The 24866-nt window shown below is 41.2% G+C and overlaps 2 protein-coding genes and 1 long non-coding RNA gene across 3 annotated transcripts in view; 2 read left to right on the top strand and 1 right to left on the bottom strand.

Annotated features, from left to right (window-relative positions):
* Nucleotides 1–24866, bottom strand: part of csmd2 (CUB and Sushi multiple domains 2) — a 364270-nt gene that overhangs the window by 97580 nt on the left and 241824 nt on the right. Inside the window, exons 26-27 of the mRNA XM_065292427.1 lie at nucleotides 3004–3206; nucleotides 1664–1855 (exon numbers count right to left, since the gene is read on the bottom strand). Coding sequence (XP_065148499.1) covers nucleotides 1664–1855; nucleotides 3004–3206 — 395 coding nt within the window. The remainder of the gene's footprint in view (nucleotides 1–1663; nucleotides 1856–3003; nucleotides 3207–24866) is intronic.
* Nucleotides 18167–24866, top strand: part of LOC135781863 (uncharacterized) — an 84251-nt gene continuing 77551 nt past the window's right edge. The window contains exons 1-3 of the long non-coding RNA XR_010545283.2: nucleotides 18167–19015; nucleotides 19098–19245; nucleotides 19335–19400. This is a non-coding gene — a long non-coding RNA (uncharacterized lncRNA). The remainder of the gene's footprint in view (nucleotides 19016–19097; nucleotides 19246–19334; nucleotides 19401–24866) is intronic.
* On the top strand, nucleotides 21766–24826 carry LOC141281085 (uncharacterized). The gene is made up of 2 exons (XM_073812777.1): nucleotides 21766–22068; nucleotides 22305–24826. Exons 1-2 carry the CDS (start codon nucleotides 21766–21768, stop codon nucleotides 24756–24758), a joined length of 2757 nt encoding a protein of 918 aa, XP_073668878.1. The 3' UTR covers nucleotides 24759–24826.

The raw sequence follows: 24866 nt of genomic DNA, 5'->3' as shown, positions 1-24866 counted from the left end.
AGACTTCAACAGGTTAGGCTAAGACCGAATGCAATACAATGTTTATTCGTTTAAGACGTACAGTAACCAAATGTTTAGTATGAAAATCACCAAGACAGCTATTTTGACATATGAGCATTTGGCCGTTTAAACCAAAAAGACGCGAAGTTGCGAGCATGAAGGCGTAAGCTCTTGCTGTGCACGCGCTCTATCGGATATGCGCAACGCTCTTTCAAGTTCAATGTGGCTATCCAGTCGAATTAACAATCATACAGTAGCCTATAAATATCACATCAAGAATGAAAACATGGTGCTGGGTTTTGTTGTAAACAGAATTGGCAATCTTAGACTTTGTTCAGTCCACAAGAAAATTACCACACTTCCAGCATACGGTGAAATCATGTAGTATTAGCAAATACGACTTCACTTAGATCATTTTAAAGAGATTCCAATTATGTAGACATGACATTTATCATCTGATTGTATGAAAAGTATTCGTTAAGTTACAGTAATTTTTCTGACGTGTTTTTGAAAAGACATCACGATGGAGAGATAACAGAACGCGCAGTATGTATATTTTCTTAATTTTGTGAAAAGCACAACATTCAGCTTTTATAGACATACAAAAAATGACCCCTTAACGTTTTAAATGATGTATAAATAATATCTGTATGTCCAAAATCAGCAGAGTAATCCAAGTCTCTTTGCGCAGTGATTGAAAAATAAAGAGTTTGTGCCACGACCGCAGGGAGGGTTAATATTCATAATGTTTTTAACAATGTGCTGCGCTGCCGCACGTCGAAAATAAACATAGGGATTAAGTGAAAGTAGCGCATTAAATTCGGGGTGGCACACGGGGTGGCCAGTGACCTGTCAAGGGTGTCCAGTGCCACCCTGGACACCCCTCTGGCTCCGCCACTGTACTTCATGACAAATACGTCGACACATCTTGTTCATTATATCACAATTTCTGAGCTTTGCAATATTTCCTGTCACAATATTTCTGTTAATCAATACAATTGTTTTAAAAGATTGTCAAATGTTTTTATTTGAATCAGACCTTTAGCCTACCGGTGTATGTAGGTGATTTATAATACAAAAATCACATTACCTTTGCTTGCATAAACTGTTTATTTCCTTCTTGAATGACAACTTCAACATTGTTGCTGTTTAATTACACCGGGAAATTCAAAATGGTGGACAAATTAAATCGCAGATGAAGGGTTTAATACAGTTTAATCTGTGTTTAAATTTAAGTGGTGCAACACAACTCAAATTAAAATTAAAGTGAGATCAACAAACCCTAGATTAGCTCTAAACTCTGCTTAATTTAATCTTTGTTGATGCAACCCACCCTAACTGTTCATTGTTTCTGTTTCTTCTCACTGTGTATCATAAGGAACCAGCATGTACACATATTTCTTTATCAAGCATGACATTTACTGTTGTTGTAATAAAAGTCTTTTCAACCCGTAAACATTGAGATATACAGCACACTCCTTTTTTATGTGAATAAACTAATGGTACATAATCATAACTAAACCAAGGATAAAGCCTGCTTTGAGTCATTCATCAAATATGTTAACTACCTTCTCCACTAATGGGGCGGAGTATGGCTGCCCAAAAAATCAATGGATCACAGTACTTGGCGATGGTCACATTTTTTAATTTGGAATGCTCATACCGGAACAAGTGGGCGGATCAGGCTGCCAGAAGAAACGGTTGTTGATTTCAGTACATGTGATCTTGTTCGCCCCTTGTAGGACGTAGCCTGGATCACACAGGAACAGCACACGATCCCCTGGTTCTCTGCTGTCTCCGATCCGAGTGCCATTAGTTGGAATTCCGGGATCATTACAAGAAGTGGCAGTTGAAACTATGGATAACAAACACAACCAAATATTAGATTGTAAAAGAGAACGTTTGGTACTTGTAATGTGTAACAGTGCAAGTGATCTATTGGGTTGTGTGGTCTGCTTAGAGGGCCAATGGCAATGACCTACCAGCCATTAATGATATCTACTACAACTGCTGTTATAATAAGTCCTGAATATTACCTGCAGGCCACACACCTCTACTGAGCACAGATAGGTTTGTGTTTAGCCCACTGAGCATAAATGCCATCTTCAATTCGCATGCTACTCTGTACACATACTAATTTACTTGCCTAGAATACGATATGATCTCAACACGAATGGTTGTTATATAGGTAAAATGTTAAGGTTGAGAACAGAAATGCCATATTGGTGGTGTATAATGGCGTATTAATATTATTATTTACAGTTATTTTAGTTCTAAGCTATAAAAAATGAAGAAATTATAACACTGCGCTTTGAGTGACAGCTGATGGAGGAAGACAGGGATGGTTACCCTGGTTACAGGCTGAAAGCTAGCAAAAGCATATAAACCCTGGCTTAACAGGTTTCATACATCAGTGGAGATGGTGTATCTGAGATCATGAGCTCATGTGCTGCGGGGACTGTTGCTTTGGGACACACTCAATGTAGGCAACTTGTCTCAACCTTCACACTGACCTTGGTTTAATAAATATTTTTCTTATTTTCTTATTATTCTCTATAAACTTCTTTTGAATTAGAAAACAAACAAATTACATTTTGGTTCCTTTAATAATTTATTTTTATTCCTTAAAAGCACTTGTTATACAAGACTTAGCAAATTGATTTAAATGGATCTTAAAAATATTCTAAATGTAAAAAAAACACAAATTTCAATGATGATTATATTTGGGATACTGCAAAGCTGATTATGATAGCATGGAGATTAGATACCATAGAGACACTAGCATCCCTAATAAAACAAATAATTAATATTGAGCTCCACTGCAGCAATTCCCATGTCTTGATCTTTTGTTGGTTTATAAATCTCCCTTAAGGATTGATTGCATGTTTTGTAATACTTCATTTTGGAAAATTTGACGGCTGTAGTCCAGAATTGCAGCTTCCAACGTTTTATCAAACTCATAGTACCAGGTCAAAAAACTGAGAACATGTGTGAAAAACACACCTGAGAACTGCAAAGCAAAGCCCTGCTTGCTGGTGAAGAAGTCGGTTGTAAACTGCAGACTGACGGTGTTAAATGTGCTGTGAAGATCTGGAGGAAGTGTAGAGCCGCTCAGCTCTCTAAGCAACACGCCTCCATCCTGAGGACCGTCCCAGATCCTCAAAACATCATGCACTTCCTCTGTATGGAAGACCAGGAAATGTAGCCTATAGAATGACACGCACAAACATCATATTAGTCACGTCTGTTGAAAGAGACCTAACTGTCGTATCTATATGACTCTGAGGCGAAAGAATCACTTTATTTAATTTGTTCATTTTTACAATGCTCACTGGCCATGTGCATTATAATCAAATGTTTCAAAAGAATGTAGTCAAATTAGAGCTGTCGGACAGAAAAATCAAATAAGCAAATAATAAAGTTAATATTGTATTTCTTGTTTTCCTAAAGTCACTTTTGGATAAAAGTGTGACTTAGTCACAGGAAGGGGTGAGAGTGAATAAAAGAGGAAGTGAAAAATCAAAGAGAAAATATATTTTTCAATTATTCTGTGTAACACCAAAACAATTTAGGTAATTAACCTTTCTGAAAAATGAAATAAGGACTTTTACAGCAATATCAAGAACGAGACGTGCCATTTCCAGGCTGAAGGAAATGAGCTTGTTTTCTGCCACCCTAAATGCCAGAAATGAATTACTCTTCTGATGTATAATGTAGTGACAAGCACGCACACCCTTACCCTGATTTTTAATTTTTTTGTAACTGAGATGGGATGTTTTTGACAAAATTAAAGTCATTTGGAGTGTTTGCATTAAATTTTCATCAAAGCTCATTCAACATTAATGAGATGATATGATGACCAGCAGGTAAACCATCTTTGTTACACATGTAAGTCCACAAACTGTCCGTTGATGTATTATTTAATTGTTACATATGAGTTCAGTATTTGCTTGCTGGTTGTCCTAAAATCAACATTGTTCTGAGTGGGAATGCATTTTCAGAGGAACGCTTGTGGTTCAATTAATTCTAGACTTCCTCATGAATCACAATGAGTTGAGTGGAGCTTAAAATTGATTTTTATCACCTTATCCAAAGCAATCTTGACAAAGTAAAACTCAGCAAACAAAAGCAAACTACAAAAATTGAAAGCAACCAAAAATAGCTGTCATACAAAAAGGATTTACATACTGTATAATGCAAAATGGTCACATTTTGGTGCAAGCTTAGATATCTTTCAATTAATTTTATTAAAACCTTTTAAAAACAAACTTCCCTTTATCAGGACTTAATCTTTTGATAAGTTCAGAGCACTTCTACTAACTTCTACACAGTTATGAATTGCTCATTGCTGTAACGTCCTCACAAAACAAAATAAATAAACATGGTTCAAACTTTGTTTCACACTGGACACGTTTGGCACCACAATGCGGGGTTAAACCTGCTTCAGACCAGGGTTTAATAACCCTAGGCTAATTTCAAGAATAAGCCCGCTTCTAAATTACAAGACTGAAACACTTCTTAACCCAGAGTTAAAAGTGGGGTTTAGAACAAAGATGACCAGGGGTTAAACAGTGTGAAAAGCCTACCCTGCTGAAAAAAAACAGAATCAAACCAGCATGGGAATTATGCTGGTGCTAGTGCTGGTTTGGTGCTGGTTTAGCTGGTGCTGGTTTAGCTGGTATTCACTAGCAAACCAGCACCAAAACACAACATATGCTGGTCATGCTGGTATGCTGTTTTTTCCAGCAAGGTATTGTATAAGGGGCAGTTCATATTTGACATTTTGTGCATCCGCTAATATGTTATTTTGTACGTAAACGCTTAAATGGAGAGCAACATGACACGCTCTTTATATCTTGGTGCGTCGGCTCTGCAGCGAGTTGAAAATACTTCAACTTTTCCGAATGGTGCATTGAAAGCTTTGGAAAGGAGGAGGTTTTCAGCGCGGATTTAGGTGCGAAATATGAATAGCCCCTAATGCTGTGTTTACACCAAACGCGAAGCATCGCGTTGCTTGTTCTAGATCAGTGGTTCTCAAACTTTTTCAGCGTGCGCCCCCCCCCCCCTTGTGTACGGTGAATTCCTTTGCGTCCCCCCAAAAAAATGCTACATTTATGTATTTTATAAAATGTCATAAAACTGGGGCCCCCCTGGCACCATATCGCTGGCCCCCAGTTTGAGAACCACTGTTCTAGATTACTCAAGGGATTTAACTTTGTATCATGCAAATTTTGTAATATTTAGAGTTAAATATGAAGAGTTTATTTTCGATTTACGTGAAGACGCGTTTGAGGCGAACAGCGTTTGTTTTTCGTGGCAATCTCGTCACCCAATTTGGGTCTTTCGAATCATCCCACGCGCTCTTGTCTATTGGCGTCTATGCATTAACTTTGTATGTAATCTACTCGCAAATCAAATTCGCGTTGGGTGTGTACGCCACATTGACAACAATAAGACCTGTAAAAACATTTGACTGAGCGAAGTACTTAAGGAGTACAAACTGTGTGTGACAGGGTGAGTTATGAGTAGTTGAGTAAAGTAGACAAAAGTTGTAAACATAATGGCCTGTAGCCTCAACCAACTACTAAATGGTTTACATCACAAAACTAAGGCACAGTTAGCAAAGATCCCATTAAAATGGCCTTAAAGAGCAACTTAATACTTCAATATAATTCCATTTTGTGTTGACGGGAGTTAGCAATCTAAAAGGAAATTATGTAAATTACGCCTATTTTAAAATGCTTTTAAGGAAATTGAAGTAAATAATAGAGGAAACAGTTGAGACCTGACTGACTCTCTCTCGCATATGCACAAACACAAAAGCTCATTGATAAACACTTCACTTTGCTTTAATATATATATATATAATATAAACTATATGCTTAGAGAAAGAGAGAGAAAAATACAAAAAATGCACTTGGTAGCGTACAGCAATTTCACAAGCAAATATATGCTAAGTGAGCAAGGAAAAGAGATTATGTGCAAAATCTGGCCTCATCGCTCACGGATGACAAACCTTTTGGACACGGATGGCTTAAAGAGCTGTATGAGATGTTTTGATGTCTCAAAAGCCAAGCTGATACTTATCTCTTGAAAACAAACATACACCCTCTGATTCTAGCTGTCTAACTGCATTAAAAGTCAAAGACAATTTGGGCATTGTTGGCAAAAAGAAACATGCAGTCCTCTCCATTTACACACTACTGTTGCGGGATGACAATAATTCAAAAAGTTGTATGTGCATGTGTAGTAGGCCAAGCATTTGTCTGTACTGTTCACTGAACTGTTGCCATGACAGCGCAAGCATACAAGTAGCAAAAACCCAATGCTTGGGCTTACAGTAATTCACGTAAGTGAATTAGCAGAGATTTCCCTTGTTCGCTATTCTAACCGTCTCTACCTTTTCTCTCTCTGTTTTTTTTCTAGCCCTGCAGATATGTGTGGGAGGTATTTCTAAATCCCAGTTTCAATTTAATATTGTGTGGGTTTTAGAGTTCGACAAATCCATCTATTCGGTATGAAGCTCACACACACTCACACACACACACACACACATACAAACACAAGATGCAGCAAACTGTGAATGCTACAGGTATTTTACTCGGCACACAGTCTAGCCAACAGTGACTTATAGCTGCTTGTGCAATAAAGATCCAAAGGTACACAAGACAGAGAGACATATAAAGACAAAGAGGGAGAGAGAGAGACAGACAGACAAATAAATAAAAGTGCAGCATTATTCAACGCAGAGGTTGTAAATGAGATTAATCAGCCTAAAGCCAAAGTGCTATTACATTTTGATAAAGAACCCAATTATTTCACCTCCCTCCACCCATACAGCAACCTAATGATTTACCACCCGCGTACCGTCTTTATGTGCACTGCAGAAACAAGAAAAAATCTCAGTAAACTGTATAAGACTTGTTTAAAAGCTGTTTTCCAATGGAGTATGAAACTGAAACTTATTTAAAATGCATCTATGTTGCTTCTCTGGTAGTTTTAGGTATGCGTAGATATTTTAACTGGAATATATAAATAGATAAATAGTTAATTTATGCCGGATGCGTCTGACTCTCAAAAGGCAAGCAGGTAAACAATGACGCAACCGTTTTAATGTGCTAATGCCACGCTGCTTCCTCTTTGCCTGCAAGGTGCTGTGTGCAGAACGGAATGTGTAAACGGTGCAAGCTAAAGATTAGTATGCCTCACGGTACACTGTTACAGTAAGTACTCGTGCATTGGAGGCAGGGCAAGCAATAACGGTGCAACCTCATCACAGGACAATACGACACATAGGTATAGTGAATGGTTGGGTTCAATGGAGTACATGACGAAAAATGCACTGGCCAGGATTTAGACATAAATGAAGAATATGTGATCATGTTTGTCATTTCAATCTTTGACATGACTTTACTCAGTCATTATAACTGTTAAGATATCAATGTCATATTTGCACAGAATGTTCTTTACGTGATGTAAGATGAATTTAGATAGACAACTGTAAATAACGAATGAATCAGATGGATTTTCACAAAAAAAAAAAAAAAATCATATGGGTAATTTTTTTGAAATTGACATTTAAAGGGGACAGAGAATGAAAAAACATTTTTACCTTGTCTTTGTTGAATAATGGTAGTCTACCCGCATTCACGAACATACAAAAAGTGCTAGACATCCTAAACATGTCAGTCTCATAGAAATTCCTCTTTTAGAAATGTCAGCCAGAAAACGGCCCAATCTAAAAAACTGATGCTTATGACATCACAGGCATCTCACTGCCCCTCCACTTTAAAATAATTGGCTACATTTTTTGAGTGGCAGCAAAGTCAGCCAATCAGTAATGAGCTGCAAGTTAAGCCAGTAGGGGGAGCCAAATAAGTCCAAAACCACTTGTTTAACATCCCCCACCTTAATAGAGCTATCTGAGAGAAGTTTTTAGGAAGCTTCTAAGGCATTACAGACCCAAACAAATTTTTTTTTGTCTAAATGTCACATCACAGAACAAGGATAAATACCCCGTTCAATCATTCTATGTCACCTTTAAACATCATCTGAAAGTCCCTTTCCATTTAGGTATGGTTTTTTTAGGTTAGGAAAAGATAAAAATCCTCAATCTGAGGCTGCAAAAAGTCTAAATATTGAGAAAATCGCACTTAACTCTTTCCTCGCCAGCGTTTTTCAAAAAAGTTGCCAGCCAGTGCCAGCATTTTTCATGATTTTCACCAAAGTTTAATGCCTTCCAGAAAATGTTTTTCTTTAAATATATAAACATACAATATCTCAAATGAAAGAACCCTCTGCAAAATAACAAAAAACAAAACAAAACAAAAACGTTTCATCCTACCTTCATTAGTTGGTTTTATCACTTCTCAAATATGGGAAGGTTACTTCAAAAACACACAATTTTGAGCAAAAAGCTGAGATAATTCCATTTTTGTGAAGGACTTTTTATAAGAGATCAGATGCAGAGCGATCTTTAAAACATACACAGAGTTCTTTTTCTTTTCACTTGAGGCGCTACTTCCGGGTTGTATAAGTTGGATAATAGCGATATTGCGGAAAGCCAAAATTCTCGTCATTGGCAGGGAAGCATTTTGTCTTAAATGACGAGTTATCAACGAGTTATCTCGTCAATGGCGTGGAAAGAGTTAAAATTATCCAAATGAAGTCCTACGCAACCATATCTTACAAAAATAAAAGTTTTGATATATCCACGGTAGGAAATGTACTAAATAAGGAATAATTGACGACGGGCCGTTGAATTATTAAAAAAATAGAAAAATAGATAAGTAGATAGAATGCATTATTTTTCAATAATTCAACGGCCCGGATTCAATTATTTCGCTTATACTACAGTTACCACACCTCAAGACATCGATCACATGATATATTTTAAGGGATTCGTCCGGTTTTTGTACTTAAATCGCTATTGAGAGTAGGACAGTTGTGAGACAGATACAGGAACAAGATGGCGCCGGTGTTGCTGGCTGGCCGTCTATCTCTCTGGAATCCGTTCTGTTTGTCTGTACTTGTCCATTTGTTCTCCTTCATTAATCTAAATGTGGCTTACTATGGCACCAAATCACTTATATATGACCGCCAGTCATTACTCAATATCAGAACAACTATGGAGTTTGGCTATAACACCGACCTGTCGGCCGATGGCTTTGGCTATCTGCCACCGCCTTTTCTGGGATCTCTGCCGCTCTGCGTGCGCCGGGTGCCACCAGCACTTCCTTGGAGGAAGCGCCGCAGGAGGCGCGGAAAGCGGGGCGGAGCGGCCGTCAGGCTGAAGCTGGAATTGGCGTCTCGATCAGCTGGCTGGCCTTATTGGAATGCTCGGGTCCGGGAGAGAGACCACGGATTTTACGTTGCGCCACGTTCGTGCGAGACGCCGTATCAATGGATTCGTCATCTGGTCGGGACCTCACCAGTAAAACCACAGCGCCGTCGTGTCCCGTTTTTGCGACGTGGTGGAGTGAATCAGTGTCACCTTCGCTCATTGGAACGAGCACCTTATCAAGCAGCACAACCGGTTAGTGACTCTGTACTTATTAAGATGCTTTTAGTTAATTCCAGATCGTTGGGAAATAAGACATTTATTTTTAATGATATTATAACTACCGGCGATATTGACTTTTTATTCGTGACTGAGACCTGGCTTCCTGTTGGTGATATTAGCCCTTTTTCGGAACTCACCCCTACCAACTATAATTTCTTTAATACCCCCCGCCGTTCCGGCCGGGGTGGAGGACTCGCAACTGTCTATAAAAACAGGTTTTGCTGCAGAGCATTAGAAACGGATTTTTATTCGTCGTTTGAGGTACAACTTCTATCATTAGATCAGGCAAACTCATTGATTATTGCGGTGATTTATCGTCCACCGAAAACGAACAAAAACTTTTTAAATGAGTTTTCCGACTTTTTAGGGGGTATTATCCCGAAATATGATCGACTTTTAATTGTTGGTGATTTTAATAGTCACGTATGTTCTAACTCTGCAGCACTAACAAAGGATTTTTTGAGTCTAATTGAAGCCTGTGACTTTGTGCAATGGGTAAATCAGCCAACTCACGTACATGGACACACGCTCGACTTAGTTTTATCGCATGGCTTTCCTGTTTTAGATCTTCAAATTGGTGACTTAAGCTTTTCCGACCATATGCCAGTTACCTTTAATATTGATCTTCCCTGTTACACTAGTACATTTGTTAAACCTAGTAAATGGTCACGTGTGAACCTGTCCTCTTCATCAGCTGTCGAGGCCTTTTCTGCAGTCTTTTCGGATGCTGAGCAGGCATTTCCTATTGAACATCTAAATACAGTAGATATTGATGAACTATTGAGTTCATTTAATTCTCCATGTACTAAGGCTCTGGATATTGTAGCGCCTTTGAGACTTAAATCTCAGAAACAGAATCCTGAACCTTGGCTTAATAGCAACACTCGCCAATTAAGACAACTTTGCAGAAGAGCGGAGCGAAGATGGAAAAAGGACAGGTCACAGGTTTCCTATGAAATTTTACGGGATTCTTTAAAGGCATACCAAAAAGCTGTTAAAACAGCTAAGGCTCAATTTTTTTCAAATTTTCTAACCAAAAACTCTAATAATCCAAAGTCCTTGTTTACAGTGCTAAACTCTGTTTTTAATCCTGTAAGAAATAACCATCTTACCGAATCTATTTCTACATGTGAGAATTTTTGTCAATTTTTTGTTGAGAAATTGGCAACAATCAGACAGTCCATATTGCCCTCGACTATTGATCTAGTAGACAATCCCTTCTCCACTAGGTTGTTAAATTCCTTTGACCCAATTTCCATTGCTTGTCTAACAGATATAGTCGCTAAGCTGAAGCCTACTGTCTCAACTCTTGATACTGTTCCCACATGGTTCTTTAAACAGATTTTTGAGAGTGTGGGGCATTGGATTTTATCTATCATAAATCGAAGCCTTATTTCTGGTTCAGTTCCTGCCTTTTGTAAACATGCTTTGGTAAAACCCATATTAAAAAAGCCAAATGCGGACGTAACTGATTTCTCAAATTTTAGACCCATCTCAAATCTACCATTTATATCTAAGATCCTTGAGAAGACTGTGTCATTGCAATTACAGAGCTTCCTTGACGAGAACAGTATCATGGAGAAGTTTCAGTCGGGTTTTAGGTCCAACCATAGTACTGAATCTGCGTTATGGAGAGTTCTAAATGATATTTTGCTGTCTCTTGATTCCGGGGACTCTGTTATTTTAATTCTGTTGGATCTGAGTGCAGCATTCGACACGGTCGACCATAGAATTTTACTGTCCCGCCTTGAAAAGTCTGTGGGCATCCGGGGAAATGCTCTTAGCTGGTTTAAGTCTTATCTCACAAATAGAACTTTCTCAGTTGGTATTGGAGATTCTGTTTCGTCTGTAGCTTCTCTTACTTATGGCGTTCCTCAAGGATCAATCCTGGCTCCTACCTTGTTTGCATTGTATATGCTGCCGTTGGGATCAATTTTTAGGAAACATGGGGTTTCGTTCCATCTATATGCAGATGATACTCAAATTTATCTGCCTTTTAAGCGCAATGACAAAAAGGGTCTTGAAACCCTTTACGCATGCCTAAATGATATAAAATCCTGGATGTCCTTAAATTTTTTACATCTTAACTCAAGTAAAACTGAGGCTATTGTGTTCGGCCCCTCCTTTGTTGATGGGGAAAATACCATCAATGTGGCAGACATGTACTGTGATTTTAAACCTACGGTTAGGAGTCTTGGAGTGGTTCTGGATTCCTCCTTAAAACTAGAGAAACACATAAATATAGTGGTAAAATCATGTTTCTTTCACCTGAAGCTATTAACTAGAGTAAAGCACTTCCTTTCATCGATCGAGCTCGAAAAAGTTTTACATGCTTTCGTTCTATCTCGTCTTGATTACTGTAATTCCTTATATGTAGCTCTCCCCCAGTTTTCTATTAAAAGGCTACAAATAGTCCAAAATGCAGCTGCCAGATTCCTGACTGGGACGCGCATGCATGAACATATCACACCAATTTTAAAGTCCCTTAACTGGCTGCCAGTGTCGTTCAGAATCGAGATGAAAATACTGCTGTTTGTTTTTAAATCTCTAAACGGTCTGGCACCTACATATCTAGCCGAACTTATAAACATCTATCTACCTGGAAGGTCGCTAAGGTCTACGAGTAATTTTAATCTGGTCCAGCCTAGCTCGCGCCTAAAGTCAAAAGGGGACCGTGCCTTTGCAGTTGTTGGTCCTAGGCTTTGGGATAGCTTACCTCTCTCCTTGAGATCTCTATCATCTTTATTTCATTTTAAACATAAATTGAGGCTGTATCTTTTGGAGCGAGCTTTTACTTAAATTTCATTTTATCTACGTCTTTTTTAACACTCTGAATGTTTTATGTATTCTATGTTATTTATATTTTTTGCCTCATGCTTTGTGAAGCACAGTGGTCAACGTTCGTTGTGTTTACTGGTGCTATATAAATAAAGGAAAGAAAGAGAAAGAAAGAAAGGACTATTTCTTCCGCGTCTCATCCAACGGCTCCTTTGCTTGTTCCAAAACGTGATGTTAAAGCTGGAAATGGAGGCTTGAGCCATTGAGAGCATTCTAATGCAGTTATTGAAGAAGTTATTAAAAAGAAAGCTATAGCGACAGAGACACAGATAGAGAGAGAGAGAGGGGGGGGGGGGGCGAGCGAGCATCTCCAAACAGCGCTGTTATTGCCTTGGAAAAACGTCTATCATGTAGTTTTTTAGTTATTACAGTTAACTATGCGAACTACGTTGTCGTTTCCTAGAAAATAATTACACACCTCAGAACGTTCATCAGCCAATCAGATTCAAGCATTCAATGAACCCATAGTATAAATATCTTCATGGAACATGATCTTTACTTAACATTACAATGCTTTTTGGCAGAAAAAAAAATCTATAATTTTGACCCATACAATGTATTTTTGCCTTTTGCTACAAATATACCTGTGCTTGTTAAGTTTTGTGGTCCAGGGACAAAAAATGGAAATGTGGGAGTGTAAGTTGTTTAGCTACAAATACTGGCAACAAGTCCAGAGCCACTTCCAAGAATCCATTTAAGATAAGAAAATATTTAATTCAATTGAATGTATTGTGTAATGCTTTTCACAACACATATTGTTTCAAAGCAGTTTTATATAAAAAAACAATGCCTTGGAAACCCATGTGACCAAGCCAGAGCCAACAATGGCAAGAGAAACTGCATAACAGGTTTATGTAGTGACATAATCCTTATACTTTTCTAATTTACAGTCACTTGCAAGTAAGTGTGGGCTGATTTAGTTTGGCTACTCCAGGTCTTCACAGAGGAAATGAGGTACTGTATAGTGATATTTAGGGAAGAATGTAGGATGTCCTCTTCCAGTTATGCCTGAACATATGTCGTACTGACAGAACTAATCCATAACTAATCCTCATGATCAGGTTTCATTTATTAAAATGCCTTTTCGTTTGCTTTCTTTTCTTTTATCTATCATTTTCTGTTTCTCTCTCTACTGCTCTACAACTCTTTCATGTAATCCTGGCTGATGGGTTGTTAGGGTTGGTTGGTGGGTGGATTGAGGGGTTGGCATGAGCGTCGGCAGGAGAGTGGGTGGTTACAGTCTGTCAGATCTACATGCTTAATACAAAGGGGAAAGTGGGGGGTTAGATGAAAGACTAAACCCCGAGATGTGTGATTGGTCCCCTGAAGCCGTGTGAAACGATGAGGTCAACTGCATCTACACAGTAATAGAAAAAAATCATCTTTCATCTGGATGGAGGTCAACCATAGTCTGATTCACAGAATTCATCGTTTTAAATGGCTCTACTATATGAAAATAAGCAAATTGTCGTTTTTAAACTTATAACATGTGAGCTTAAGCCTATGACTTTAAGAAACAAAGTGGTTCAAATCAGATGTCAAAGAGAGAGCGAGAAAGAGAAGCAAGCTGTGTCGTATGCATACTAAACAGCACTGTTACCCTGAGAGTCTCGCTCGCCTTCCTGCTGCAATGACTTGGCAGGCAGGTAGCAAAACGTGGTTTGTGAATGCATGTCTAGTTATTTATGCTTATGCATGAGGCATTTTATATACAAGGCCAATCTGGGATGGAAAAGGTTCATTATGTATGGAAATTAATAAAGCTCAGTAAACAGAAATTTAAACAACAATAGAGATATAAAAGTCATTCACAAGTGTTTGGGAAGCGAGTATCCCAGAACTTAATCCTGTCACAATTCTGAATGTTAAGCGAACAGTGAAGCCTATGCTGCTATGTATCCTTACTAGATCCTACGAACACAAAAACTTCTTGTTGTTTCTTGGTCCAATATAAAATCCAGATGGGAATGGTGCGTTTGCGGTCGTGCTCCCAAATTATGGAACAGCCTGCCGTTATATATTAGAGATACAAAGACAATCGGCCAGTTTAAAGCCATCTTAAAACATATTTGTTTTTGTTAGAGATTGATCATAGAAGTGACAGAGGTTGCTAATACTATATCTCTATGATACATTTTTTATGTCTTTTTAAGGTGTATATTTCTTAATATAAGTTTTTATTATTGTGCTATTGTCTATTACTTTATTTGTGCTATTATTTTTATAAATACTTAAATGTGACTATTTCTTAATATTTGTTTTTTATTGTGCTATTGTCTATACAGCACTATGGTCACTGTTGTTGATTTATTCAGTGCTTTATGAATAAATTTGAATTTGAATATGGAGGAGAATTGAATTAAAGACTTTTGTAAGCAAGGGTTTGTGACTAAGCAGATTGGTAATGTGCTGTACAGAGGTCTTGAGAACAGATTGTAACTATTGTAGGTTTGCATTTTTTTGGAAAAAACACCAGTGTTTATTAGGCAGCAAAAGTACAGCGATAAAGTAAACGTACAAACCAGGCTTTGGTTCTGGAAGTAAAATACTGAAAGTGCTTTGCTGTCAGAGGATGTTTTGTTTTCATCCAGCTATTCTACAGCATACACAAAAGTTTATACATAATCTAACCTGTGGAAATGAGGATTCAGATGCCGCTGTACAAAAAATAAATAAAAATAAAAATAAATGCAAACCTAGCAAAGCACACAGCCTACAGTTAGGAAAACTACAGTAACTACACTGTTAACCCATATTGTCTTTACATAAACAATGACGTAAACATATTTTAATATTTTGAGTTTTGGACATATACTTCAAAAATCTTAGTTAAGTGTATTAAATTAATTAAACTAAAACATTCAACTACAATTAACTTCAAATTATTAGTACATTTTGTAAGAAATACCTTTAATCCTTCAACCCCGTATCACGAAATTACATACCTAAAGTCACATCATTTCGTGAGTGTTTACCATGACACTGACACGTTTTTCACCTTTTTGCGTGAACATGTCACATATTTCTGTGAACGTGTCACTGTCACGTATTTGTTACTCAACAGTTTTGTCCTATTTTTAAACCATTGACGCTTCGGTGTAGGGTTAGATTTGGTGTTTGCGTTAGGATATCACTTTAAGTATTGGTTTATACCTTTTTTCATTATTTATTTTTATAATTTTTGATTTTTAAACCATTGTCGCCTGGCATTAGGGTTAATGTTGGATTTGGTTAAGGATGTCATTTTATGTAAATCTAACCCTAAAGCCGCCTTTCCACTGCACACGACATACGGAAACGACAGTCAGGGTTTTCCCCCTAGTGGCAGTCGTAATGAAGTTTCAGTTGAATCGTATATGGGAGAGAAGCTCATTCCAGCGAAAGAGGCTTCATTCTAAATTTTTTTCCATGGTGGAATAAATAAATGAATGCAAATGAATGAAACAATAAACAGCTGCATCTATGACAAAGATTGGCAATATTTTTTGGAGAGAACATATGAAGACAAGATTAAAATAATAACATACACAAATTAAATAAATAATGCATTTATTATCAGTAATCAAAAGTTTTTTTTAAGGATTCAAGTCTTACTAATAAAGTTAAAAAGGATTAATCATTTTATACATTTAATTTATGATTGGAATACAATGAAATACATCACTTCCGGTCAGCATATCGCATGCGGTTTAGTCACACAAGTTCCAATTTTTTAACGGATCCAACGCTCAAAACGGATCCGATATTTACGCATCCGCAGGTGGTCGGCACCTCACGCAGCCCCTTTGCGACTCTCCATATGAAATGAATGACTTCCGGTTTAACAGCCGTCGTTTGTTGTGTGCATTGGAAAGGCGGCTTAAATAGAAGCGAAAATGGTAAGAAAATAGGACAAAACAGTTGAGTAACAAATAGGTGACAGTGACACGTTCAGAGAAATATGTTCACGCAAAAAGGTGGAAAAACGTGTCAGATTCACGGAAAACACTCACGAAATTATGTGACTATAGGTACGTAATTTAGTGATAATGGGTTGAATCCTCTGTGCCTGCACTGTAAAAAATCTTTGCTGCCTTGTTTTTTTTTTGTGGTTGAATCAACTCATATTTACAAGTCATGTCAACTTCTTATTATTAATCTTGAGTTGCTACAACTAAAAAAATTAAGTTAACTTTTTCAACTATATTTAATAAGTTATAACAACTCATCAGTAGGTATAATCACATATCTCTAGTCAAGATTAGTAGAATTTAAGTTCAAGTAGAAACAGTGTGAAGAACTAGCTGCTGCATTAAAGGTTAATTATCTTTTGTTATCTGCTGTGTAGACTGACTGGATATGTGTAAGTAGCACGTCTTCATCTGATTCAGCAGATGCGAGCCTGACCACCTTAAAAACAACTGCACAGCATATTCTACCCACAATCCACCTCCCTTCACCTCTGTCAGCCATCCACACTGCAGAGTGCACCCAAGAGATAGTAGACGAAGAACCATTCGGGTGTTACTTCTAAAATTATTCTGTGTGCACAATCCCCCCATTTAGCAATAGAGAATATTTGGGGTACATTAACCTTTTGTCGGCTTTAAAGTTTGACAGTTTATATATTGAGAGGAATGACTGAGGAGACGCTGCTAGTGAGACGGCACAATTTTACAGCCCATTAAAAATTAGGCTCATTATTTGACTGATCAAGCCCAACCTGTTCGGGATTTTTCCTCTCTCTACCTGCCCATCCCATCAACTGATTAAATATACTTTGCGAATTGAAGCTAAACTCTGAGGACACCGGCCCTCCAACGTGTTTGGCCACCCCTGGATGATGGACCAGATGGCCAAGTTCTCCAGGAAATCTTAGCTGGTGATGCAGATCAGCCTGATCTTTTTAATGAAGCTTGTTGACCATGCTTATGTAGCTAGAAGTTTGGAGAGATTTGCAACCCGTGTGTCCCATTCTGGAGGCCAGCAACAAAAAAATATATGGTCATGATGATTCACCAATTAGTCACACATCTCTGCGAGTAGTTATATAGGACCGGCACTCGTCAAACTTTTATGACCCCCTCCCCCACCCGGTGACAGTTGCTATCTGACAGGTCGTTTTTATGACCCTTTGACAGGGGGGCGGGACCATCAATCAAAATCTGGACAAGTTGTCAACTTTAGACAGAAAGTATTTAATGGTTTTATTGCCGGTCATTTAGAGTGATTGTTTTTCCTGAGTGTGTTTTATGTTAAGCGTATGGTGTCATGTTTAATGACGGCTCGTGTTTCGACATTTACTGTTTATTGACATTTGATGTCAGATCTCAACCATCCTCCCACCTTTGCTCGCCCCGTGCGCTTCTCAATACTGACTTTCACACCGCGGGTGTGTTGTTGAATCTAAAGTTTTGCAACAGCATAAGTTTATTTAAAGGCAATCACTAATCATATATATATATATATATATTAGATGTACCATGCTACGCTTAAAGCCGATGTTTTCTATCGAGCTATAGTTTCTGATCAGACACAAAGTCTGAACTAAATAAAATTTTAAACGGTTCACGAAGTCCGGGAATCTTTTCATGACCTGGTCTACAGTTTCACGCGTATTAAAGATCCGGCGGTGTCTGACAAAGCGTCGGGTGATTGTTCATATCTGTCATTTAAAATAAAAGTTAATAAATGTAATTCTGTCCACTATGGCAAAATAGGAATTTATTTTAGATTTAGACAAATCATGGACAATGCTACGATTAAAACATTTGTTTGTAACATCACAAGTTATTTAATGAAATATTCCGTATACGTGTATAGTTTAAGCAATGATCTGAGCCATAACCTTCGGAGCCGGCAATACTACAATCTTTAGACGAAAGTCTAAACTAAATACAATTTTAAACGATTCATGAGTTCCGTGAATCTTTTCATAACCTGCACTATAGTTTCACGCGTATTAAAGATCCGGCGGTGCCTGACAAAGCGCAGGGTGAGCGTTCATATCTGCCATTTTAAAATAATGTTAATAAATGTAATTCTGACCACTATGGCAAAATAGGATTTTATTTTAGATTTAGGGGAATCTTTAACCAGGTCTCTGATTAAGACATGTGTATATGTGCACAGAAGGTGACAGAGAAACTTATATATGACGTTAATAAACTTTTAAATGTTTTTAAGACGTATTCACCCCATTTTGGGGGTTTTATTTTTAATTAAAGGCTTCTTAAAACATGTGTGAATATGTGTATATTATACAAAGAGTCTTATATTGTCTGCTCTGACAAAAATAAAGTATTATTCTAGACTTAGGGGAATTGACTGCATGTGTCTTATAAATACAACTTGATAATACGTTTGTTTTGTAAAGAGACTTCTTTAAAGTCACGCAATAATAAAATATTTTAGTTGTAACTGGTTAAACTTAAAGCCGATATTTTCTATCGAACTAGTCTATTTTCTGTACAGACACAAAGTTTTCTGATGCTGATATTATGTCAGTGTGTGTTTGTGTGGGGGTCGTGTGATGTAATCTTTGCAAAGTTTATGACCGAACCTTTATTGGGGAGCGACAAGAGATCCCCCGGAATCAGTTTGGATCGAGCAGAGCTGTTATACTCAAGTCTATTGGTATGTATGTGTTTCGCTGTGTTCGTTCCAGTATTTTGTCTGATTTATTTAAAAACTAAAAATTCGATCTCTGGTATTGCAGCGAAATTGTCTAAACTGGTATTAACTATTCCTGGTAAATCGCGGAGAAGAGTGCCCTGAACAAAAAAGTCAGACCGAGACTAGAACCTCCCGCAGCGTAACACGGAAATCTTGGAACAAAAGAGACGCCGACTGGCTCGTGTTGTCCGGTGTGTTTTTATTTAATCCTGTTACAATAGATTTAAACAAACTGGTTTGGTTTAATATTTTCTAATAACATGTGTTATCTGTTTTAAAGGTTTGGATATCAGAGGCAAAGCGAACGTTGTGTGTACTATTGCAAAATATATAGCGGATCTCCACGGTACGTTTATCTTGCATAAGAAAATTGTTTTATTTAGATATTTGTCCTAATAACTTGTTCTCTTTCATCATCTCGTGTTCGAGATCCACCTATGGGAAGGGCATCCGTACCTGACCTCTACAGAAGCATCCAATTGCACCAAGTCTGGCTAGACAGACAGAAGCGCGCAGCCAATGCCAGGTAAGACCACACCCTCTTACCTGCTAGCATATAAGACCACTGCGCGCTGCTCCTCCTCAGTTGACATTCGCTTCTCGCGATCTCTGCACGGATTCAGTTCGGTTGGATTTTTCGCTGTTCACTTTGTGTCTCCAGGAGGAATTATCGTCAGATCAGCCTCCGCCTGACGTGACAGTCGTTAATCTAACCAGGTTAGCTGTCTCTGTTTTTTAGCATCATCGAGCCGCCCACGCTCGTGTTTTTCTTTCACCTTTCCCTTATCCACGGCTGCCCGCCACGGATTTCTCCGAATTTTTCGCTGGTATGTCGCTTTCTAAAACTGCCGCTACTCCCGGGAAGTCTTCATCACGGGCCTGCCCGGCCGCGTGTGGAGCTTTGATCGCTGCTAAGGATTCGCACGAGTTTTGCGTGGTATGTTTGGGTCTCAAACACGCAGAGGAAGCCTTGCAAAACCCGGATAACTGCAGCCATTGCCTTGCGCTGCCAAAAAAGCTTTTGCGGCGTCGCCTTAAAGTTGCTGCGACCCAGTGTGGCGACGATGGGCTTTCGGATTCGGATGAGGGGCTTGGTGGAGGGGATGCGCAACCGGAGACATCCAGGGGCGCGACTTCCCTCAGCTGGGCCGACATGCCCAATCCCGCATTTCCAGAGGATAACATCTTCGAGGAAATTGCGGCGTTAGCCGGCGAACCGGTCGATTCCGGTGACGCTGACGACGCGGACCTTCTTGGGACCTCAGAGGACGAGGAGGCCATCCCGCCCTCATGTGCTTCCCAGGTCAACCCCCCCGCGGCTTTGCCTCAGTCCATTCTCCTCGACGTATGCGAGCGCGCGGCCGCGCGGCTCAAAATCGAGTGGCCGGCTCCACAGAGCGCCAACGATCAGGAGAGGGACATTTATGACGGGAAAGTGCTGGGACCCCCTCCCGGCCCGAGGAAACAACTCTTTCCAGTTCTTCCTGCGTGCGCTAAGCACATGAGGCATTATTGGAAGGACCCGCTCGACCTTAAACATGGTCTCGCCGGCCTCGAGGTAAAGGACATGGCGGCTCTCGGCTTGGGCGACCCGCCCGCGGTCGAGCCGTCGATCGCTAGACACCTCAACCCCGTCCAGGGTGGGCTGCTCGCCCCCCCGAAGCCGGTCTTACCTAACAAGATGGACCGTTTTTCTGCCTCGGTTCTACAGGCCTCATATAAGTCCTCGGCTTTGGCAGTAAGGGCTCTTAATGTTTCCTCGCTCCTTTCCGCCTACCAGGCGGAGAATTTGGACGACTTGGGAGCTCAGCTGGACAAAGGGGCACCATCGCCGACTTTGTGGAAAGAGATCCTGACGGTAAACGACCTGGTTCTCCGTAACGCTCGGCAGGCAGTCCAGGCTTGCGGCCGTTCGATGGCGCTTTCTGTGGCGGGGGAGCGTGCGCTCTGGCTCAACCTGTCGGGCCTTCCCGACAGCGAGAAGAGACGAATCGCTGGTGCCCCGGTTGAGCCTGGCCAGGCTCTTTTCGGTCCCGCTGTGGCTTTGATGCAGCAACGGTGTGACGATAAAAAGAAAGAGGACGAGGCTTTCAAGCTCTGCCTTCCCAGGAAGGCAAACCCACGTCAGGTGCCCCCTGTTCGTGTGTCTAACCCCCCGGCCACGGGTCGTAACCCGCATCACAGCAAGGAGAGACCCCGACACAAACCCTCTCCACGGCAGGTTAACCCACCGCCTGCTAAACCCTGGGGGAAACCACCCCCCGCCGCGGCTGCGGCTGGGAAACCCCCTAACCCGACCCCCAATATCCCGAAACGTAAGCGGCCGGCCTGATGTTCGACTGTTGGGGACGCAGGGTCCTTGTTCACAGGCCACAAGCCCATTGGACTCTCTTTTCTCCCCAGAGCTCCCGTCCAAGAGACAGAGGTTTTCTCACGGAGGGGTCGACCACCCCCCTCAAGAGGCTGCCCAGCCCGTGTGTTCGGTGGATGTGTTTTGTCCCCCCACGTTCAGGGGGTTGGTTGTGAGGAAATGTACACCAAGCATTTACACGGTTCCCCTCACTCAACAAATAAAGGCTTCGGCCCAAGTGTTTCCCAACACAAAACATACAAAAAACACACAAAACACAATAAAACAAACGAATCAAATGAATTCGTTTCAGAGAGAGCACATCTCTCTGCAGAGAATAACCCCCTCTCTGAACCCACGCATGTCGCCCCTTGTTTGTCCACTAGAGGGCGCCATTGTATCACAGATGAGTCTACCGAGCGCTCACGAGTTCAGCTGCGCGCCCTCCACGCTGGCGGGCACTCTAGCGAGTTACGAGCCAGCCTGGCGGGCGGTAGCAGCGCCCGAATGGGTTATGCGAACAGTTACGCAGGGCTACAGACTACAGTTTGTCAGGAAACCCCCGCTTTTCAACGGCATTCTCTTCTCTCACACGGAAGAGAATTCCGCTCACATTCTGAAAGAGGAAATCTCCTCTCTTCTCATAAAGGGAGCGATTCAGGCGGTGCCCCCCGATCTGATAAATCAGGGTTTTTATTCTCGTTATTTCCTGGTTCCAAAGAAGGACGGCTCTCTCCGCCCTATCTTAGACCTCCGAGTGTTGAACAAACATTTAAGGAAATACAATTTCAGAATGTTAACCCACGGTTCTCTGGCCCGAGCCATAAAACAGAACGACTGGTTCACCTCAGTCGATCTGAAGGATGCTTTTTTCCACATAAGCGTTTATCCGCCTCACAGGAAGTTTCTGCGTTTCGCATATCAGAACATATGTTACGAATTCACAGTTCTTCCTTTCGGTCTCTCTCTCAGCCCTCGGACGTTCTGTCTGTGCACGGAGGCGGCTCTCGCCCCTCTAAGAATGTCAGGTCTACGGATTTTGACATACATAGACGATTGGCTCATCATAGCCGAGTCGAAAGAGAAAGTGCTGCGGGAAACCCACCGTGTGCTCTCTCATATCACGTCCCTGGGTTTCAGAGTGAATGTGAACAAAAGCAATTTCACACCCAGTCAGAGTGTGATTTTTCTGGGGTTGGAACTGAACTCAGTCTCCATGCGAGCGCATCTTTCTCAGGAGCGCATCCGCGCTTTAATGAACTGTGTGTCACAGTTCAGAGAGGGGGAGAGAGTGCAGTATCGTTCATGCCTCAGACTACAGGGTCTTATGGCTTCAGCTATTCAGGTTTTGCCCCTGGGTCTCCTGAGAATGAGACCGTTCATGAAATGGGTTTTATCACTACATTTCAGCCCGTTACGCGATCTCTGTCGCGTGGTAACGGTGACGCGCATCTGTTCGGCAGCTCTGCGCCACTGGAGGAACGCAGACTTTTACGCACAAGGCACCCCCTTGGGGACAGTTATGTTGCGGAAAGTCGTGACGACAGATGCGTCCTTAACGGGCTGGGGTGCAACCCAGGAGGGCAGAACGGTGAACGGGCTGTGGCCGAGCAGTCTCCATTCAGCACACATAAATTATTTAGAGCTCCTCACCATATGGAAAGCTCTGAATCATTTTCTGCCGCGCCTGCGGGGACATCATGTTCTCGTACGCTGCGACAATACCACAGCGGTGGCATACATCAATCGCCAGGGCGGTATGCGCTCCTCAAAACTTCACAATCTAGCTCACAAGCTGTTAGTGTGGAGCAAGGGGTTTTTTCTGTCACTACGCGCAACGCATGTTCCGGGCATTCTGAACAGAGGCGCGGATCTTCTGTCAAGGGGAAACCCTCTTTACGGAGACTGGCGTCTCCACCCGCAAGTGGTGGACGCGATATGGAGGCGATTCGGACGGGCAACCGTAGATCTGTTCGCCTCGCACGAAAATGCCCATTGTCCTATGTTCTTCTCGCTAAAGGACTTGGACGCGCCCCTCGGGGTGGACGCACTGGCCCACCCATGGCCCAAGGTGTTGCTGTATGCTTTCCCCCCTCTGTGCCTCATAATTCCCACGCTGGCCAGAGTGAGGGAGGAGAGCTTGTCTCTCCTTCTGATAGCGCCCAGATGGCCCAAAGCCCCGTGGTTGGCAGAAATAATTCCTCTGCTATATGCCCAGCCGTGGCCCCTCCCCCTCCGCACAGACCTGTTGTCTCAAGCGAACGGGGAAATTTATCACCCACACCCGGACAGGGTGGCTCTCTGGGTTTGGCCCGTGAGAGGACAAACTTAAACGCGCTGGGGTTACACCCGCGCGTAATTGCTACTATTCAAAATGCCAGAGCCGTTTCTACACGGTCCTTATATGGTTGTAAGTGGCAAGTGTTTGAAGGGTGGTGTAATGAGCACGATCTCATATCTTATCAGTGCTCAGTCCCTGAGATTTTGCGTTTCTTACAAAACCTTATGGATAAAGGCAGGTCTTTTTCCACAATTAAGGTTTACCTGGCGGCTATTTCTGCTTGTCACGTAGGGTTTGATGGCTCTACTGTCGGGCAGCACCCTTTAATCTGCAGATTTATGAAGGGTGCCCGTCGCTCTTTGCCAGTCATCAGGAAGTGTGTCCCTGAATGGGACCTCTCCATGGTGCTGGACGCCCTGTCTCAATACCCCTTTGAGCCCCTGGGTGTTATTTCCTTGAAGCTGCTGTCTTTTAAGGTAGCTCTGCTCTTGGCTCTAACATCAGCAAAACGTGTTAGCGAACTGCATGCATTTTCTGTACACCCTTCATGCACTAAATTCTCTCTGAATGGAGAAAAGGTTTTTCTTAAACCTAACCCGGCATTTATGCCTAAGTGCTTCCCTGCGTTCACATCGGAGGTGCTGGAGCTGTCCGCTTTTCACCCTCCACCTTTTTCCTCTACGGAGGATCAGAGGCTTAATGCTCTATGTCCTGTTCGTGCATTACAGACGTATATCGACAGGACTAGGGTTTTCCGGAAGAGTGACCAGCTCTTTATCTCATGGACGCCGCCTCACAGAGGGAATCCCGTGTCTAAGCAACGTCTTTCACATTGGCTTGTGGACGCGATTGCCTTGGCATACGAATCGAAGGGAGTGCAACCACCTGGGAATATCAGAGCTCATTCTACGAGGGGCGTGGCCACCTCTTGGGCTTTGTTTAGGGGAGTGTCACTGCAGGACATCTGTTCTGCTGCGAGCTGGGCTTCTCCCCACACATTCGTGCGTTATTATCGGTTGGATGTTACTAAAACCTCAGTAGCACATTCCGTTTTGGGTGTAGGGTCAACATAGCCCTTCACTGCTGCACACCTTTTTCCTACTGTTGTCTTTATAGTAGGAACAAGCGCATACGGCTTTTGAGCTCGTTCATGTTACCAAGCATGCATTCACATCTCTGCC

Source organism: Paramisgurnus dabryanus, chromosome 19, assembly GCF_030506205.2.
Source record: "Paramisgurnus dabryanus chromosome 19, PD_genome_1.1, whole genome shotgun sequence".
Classification (NCBI taxonomy): Eukaryota; Metazoa; Chordata; class Actinopteri; order Cypriniformes; family Cobitidae; genus Paramisgurnus; species Paramisgurnus dabryanus.
This window is presented reverse-complemented; position numbering and strand designations above follow the sequence as displayed.

Bases quoted from the DNA above. Each gene is read 5' to 3' on its own strand.
- LOC141281085 (XM_073812777.1), top strand. From the start codon at position 21,766: ATGTCGCCCCTTGTTTGTCCACTAGAGGGCGCCATTGTATCACAGATG. The intron at 22,069-22,304 runs GTGCCCCCCGAT...TCCGCCTCACAG, and splicing joins TAAAGGGAGCGATTCAGGCG to GAAGTTTCTGCGTTTCGCAT.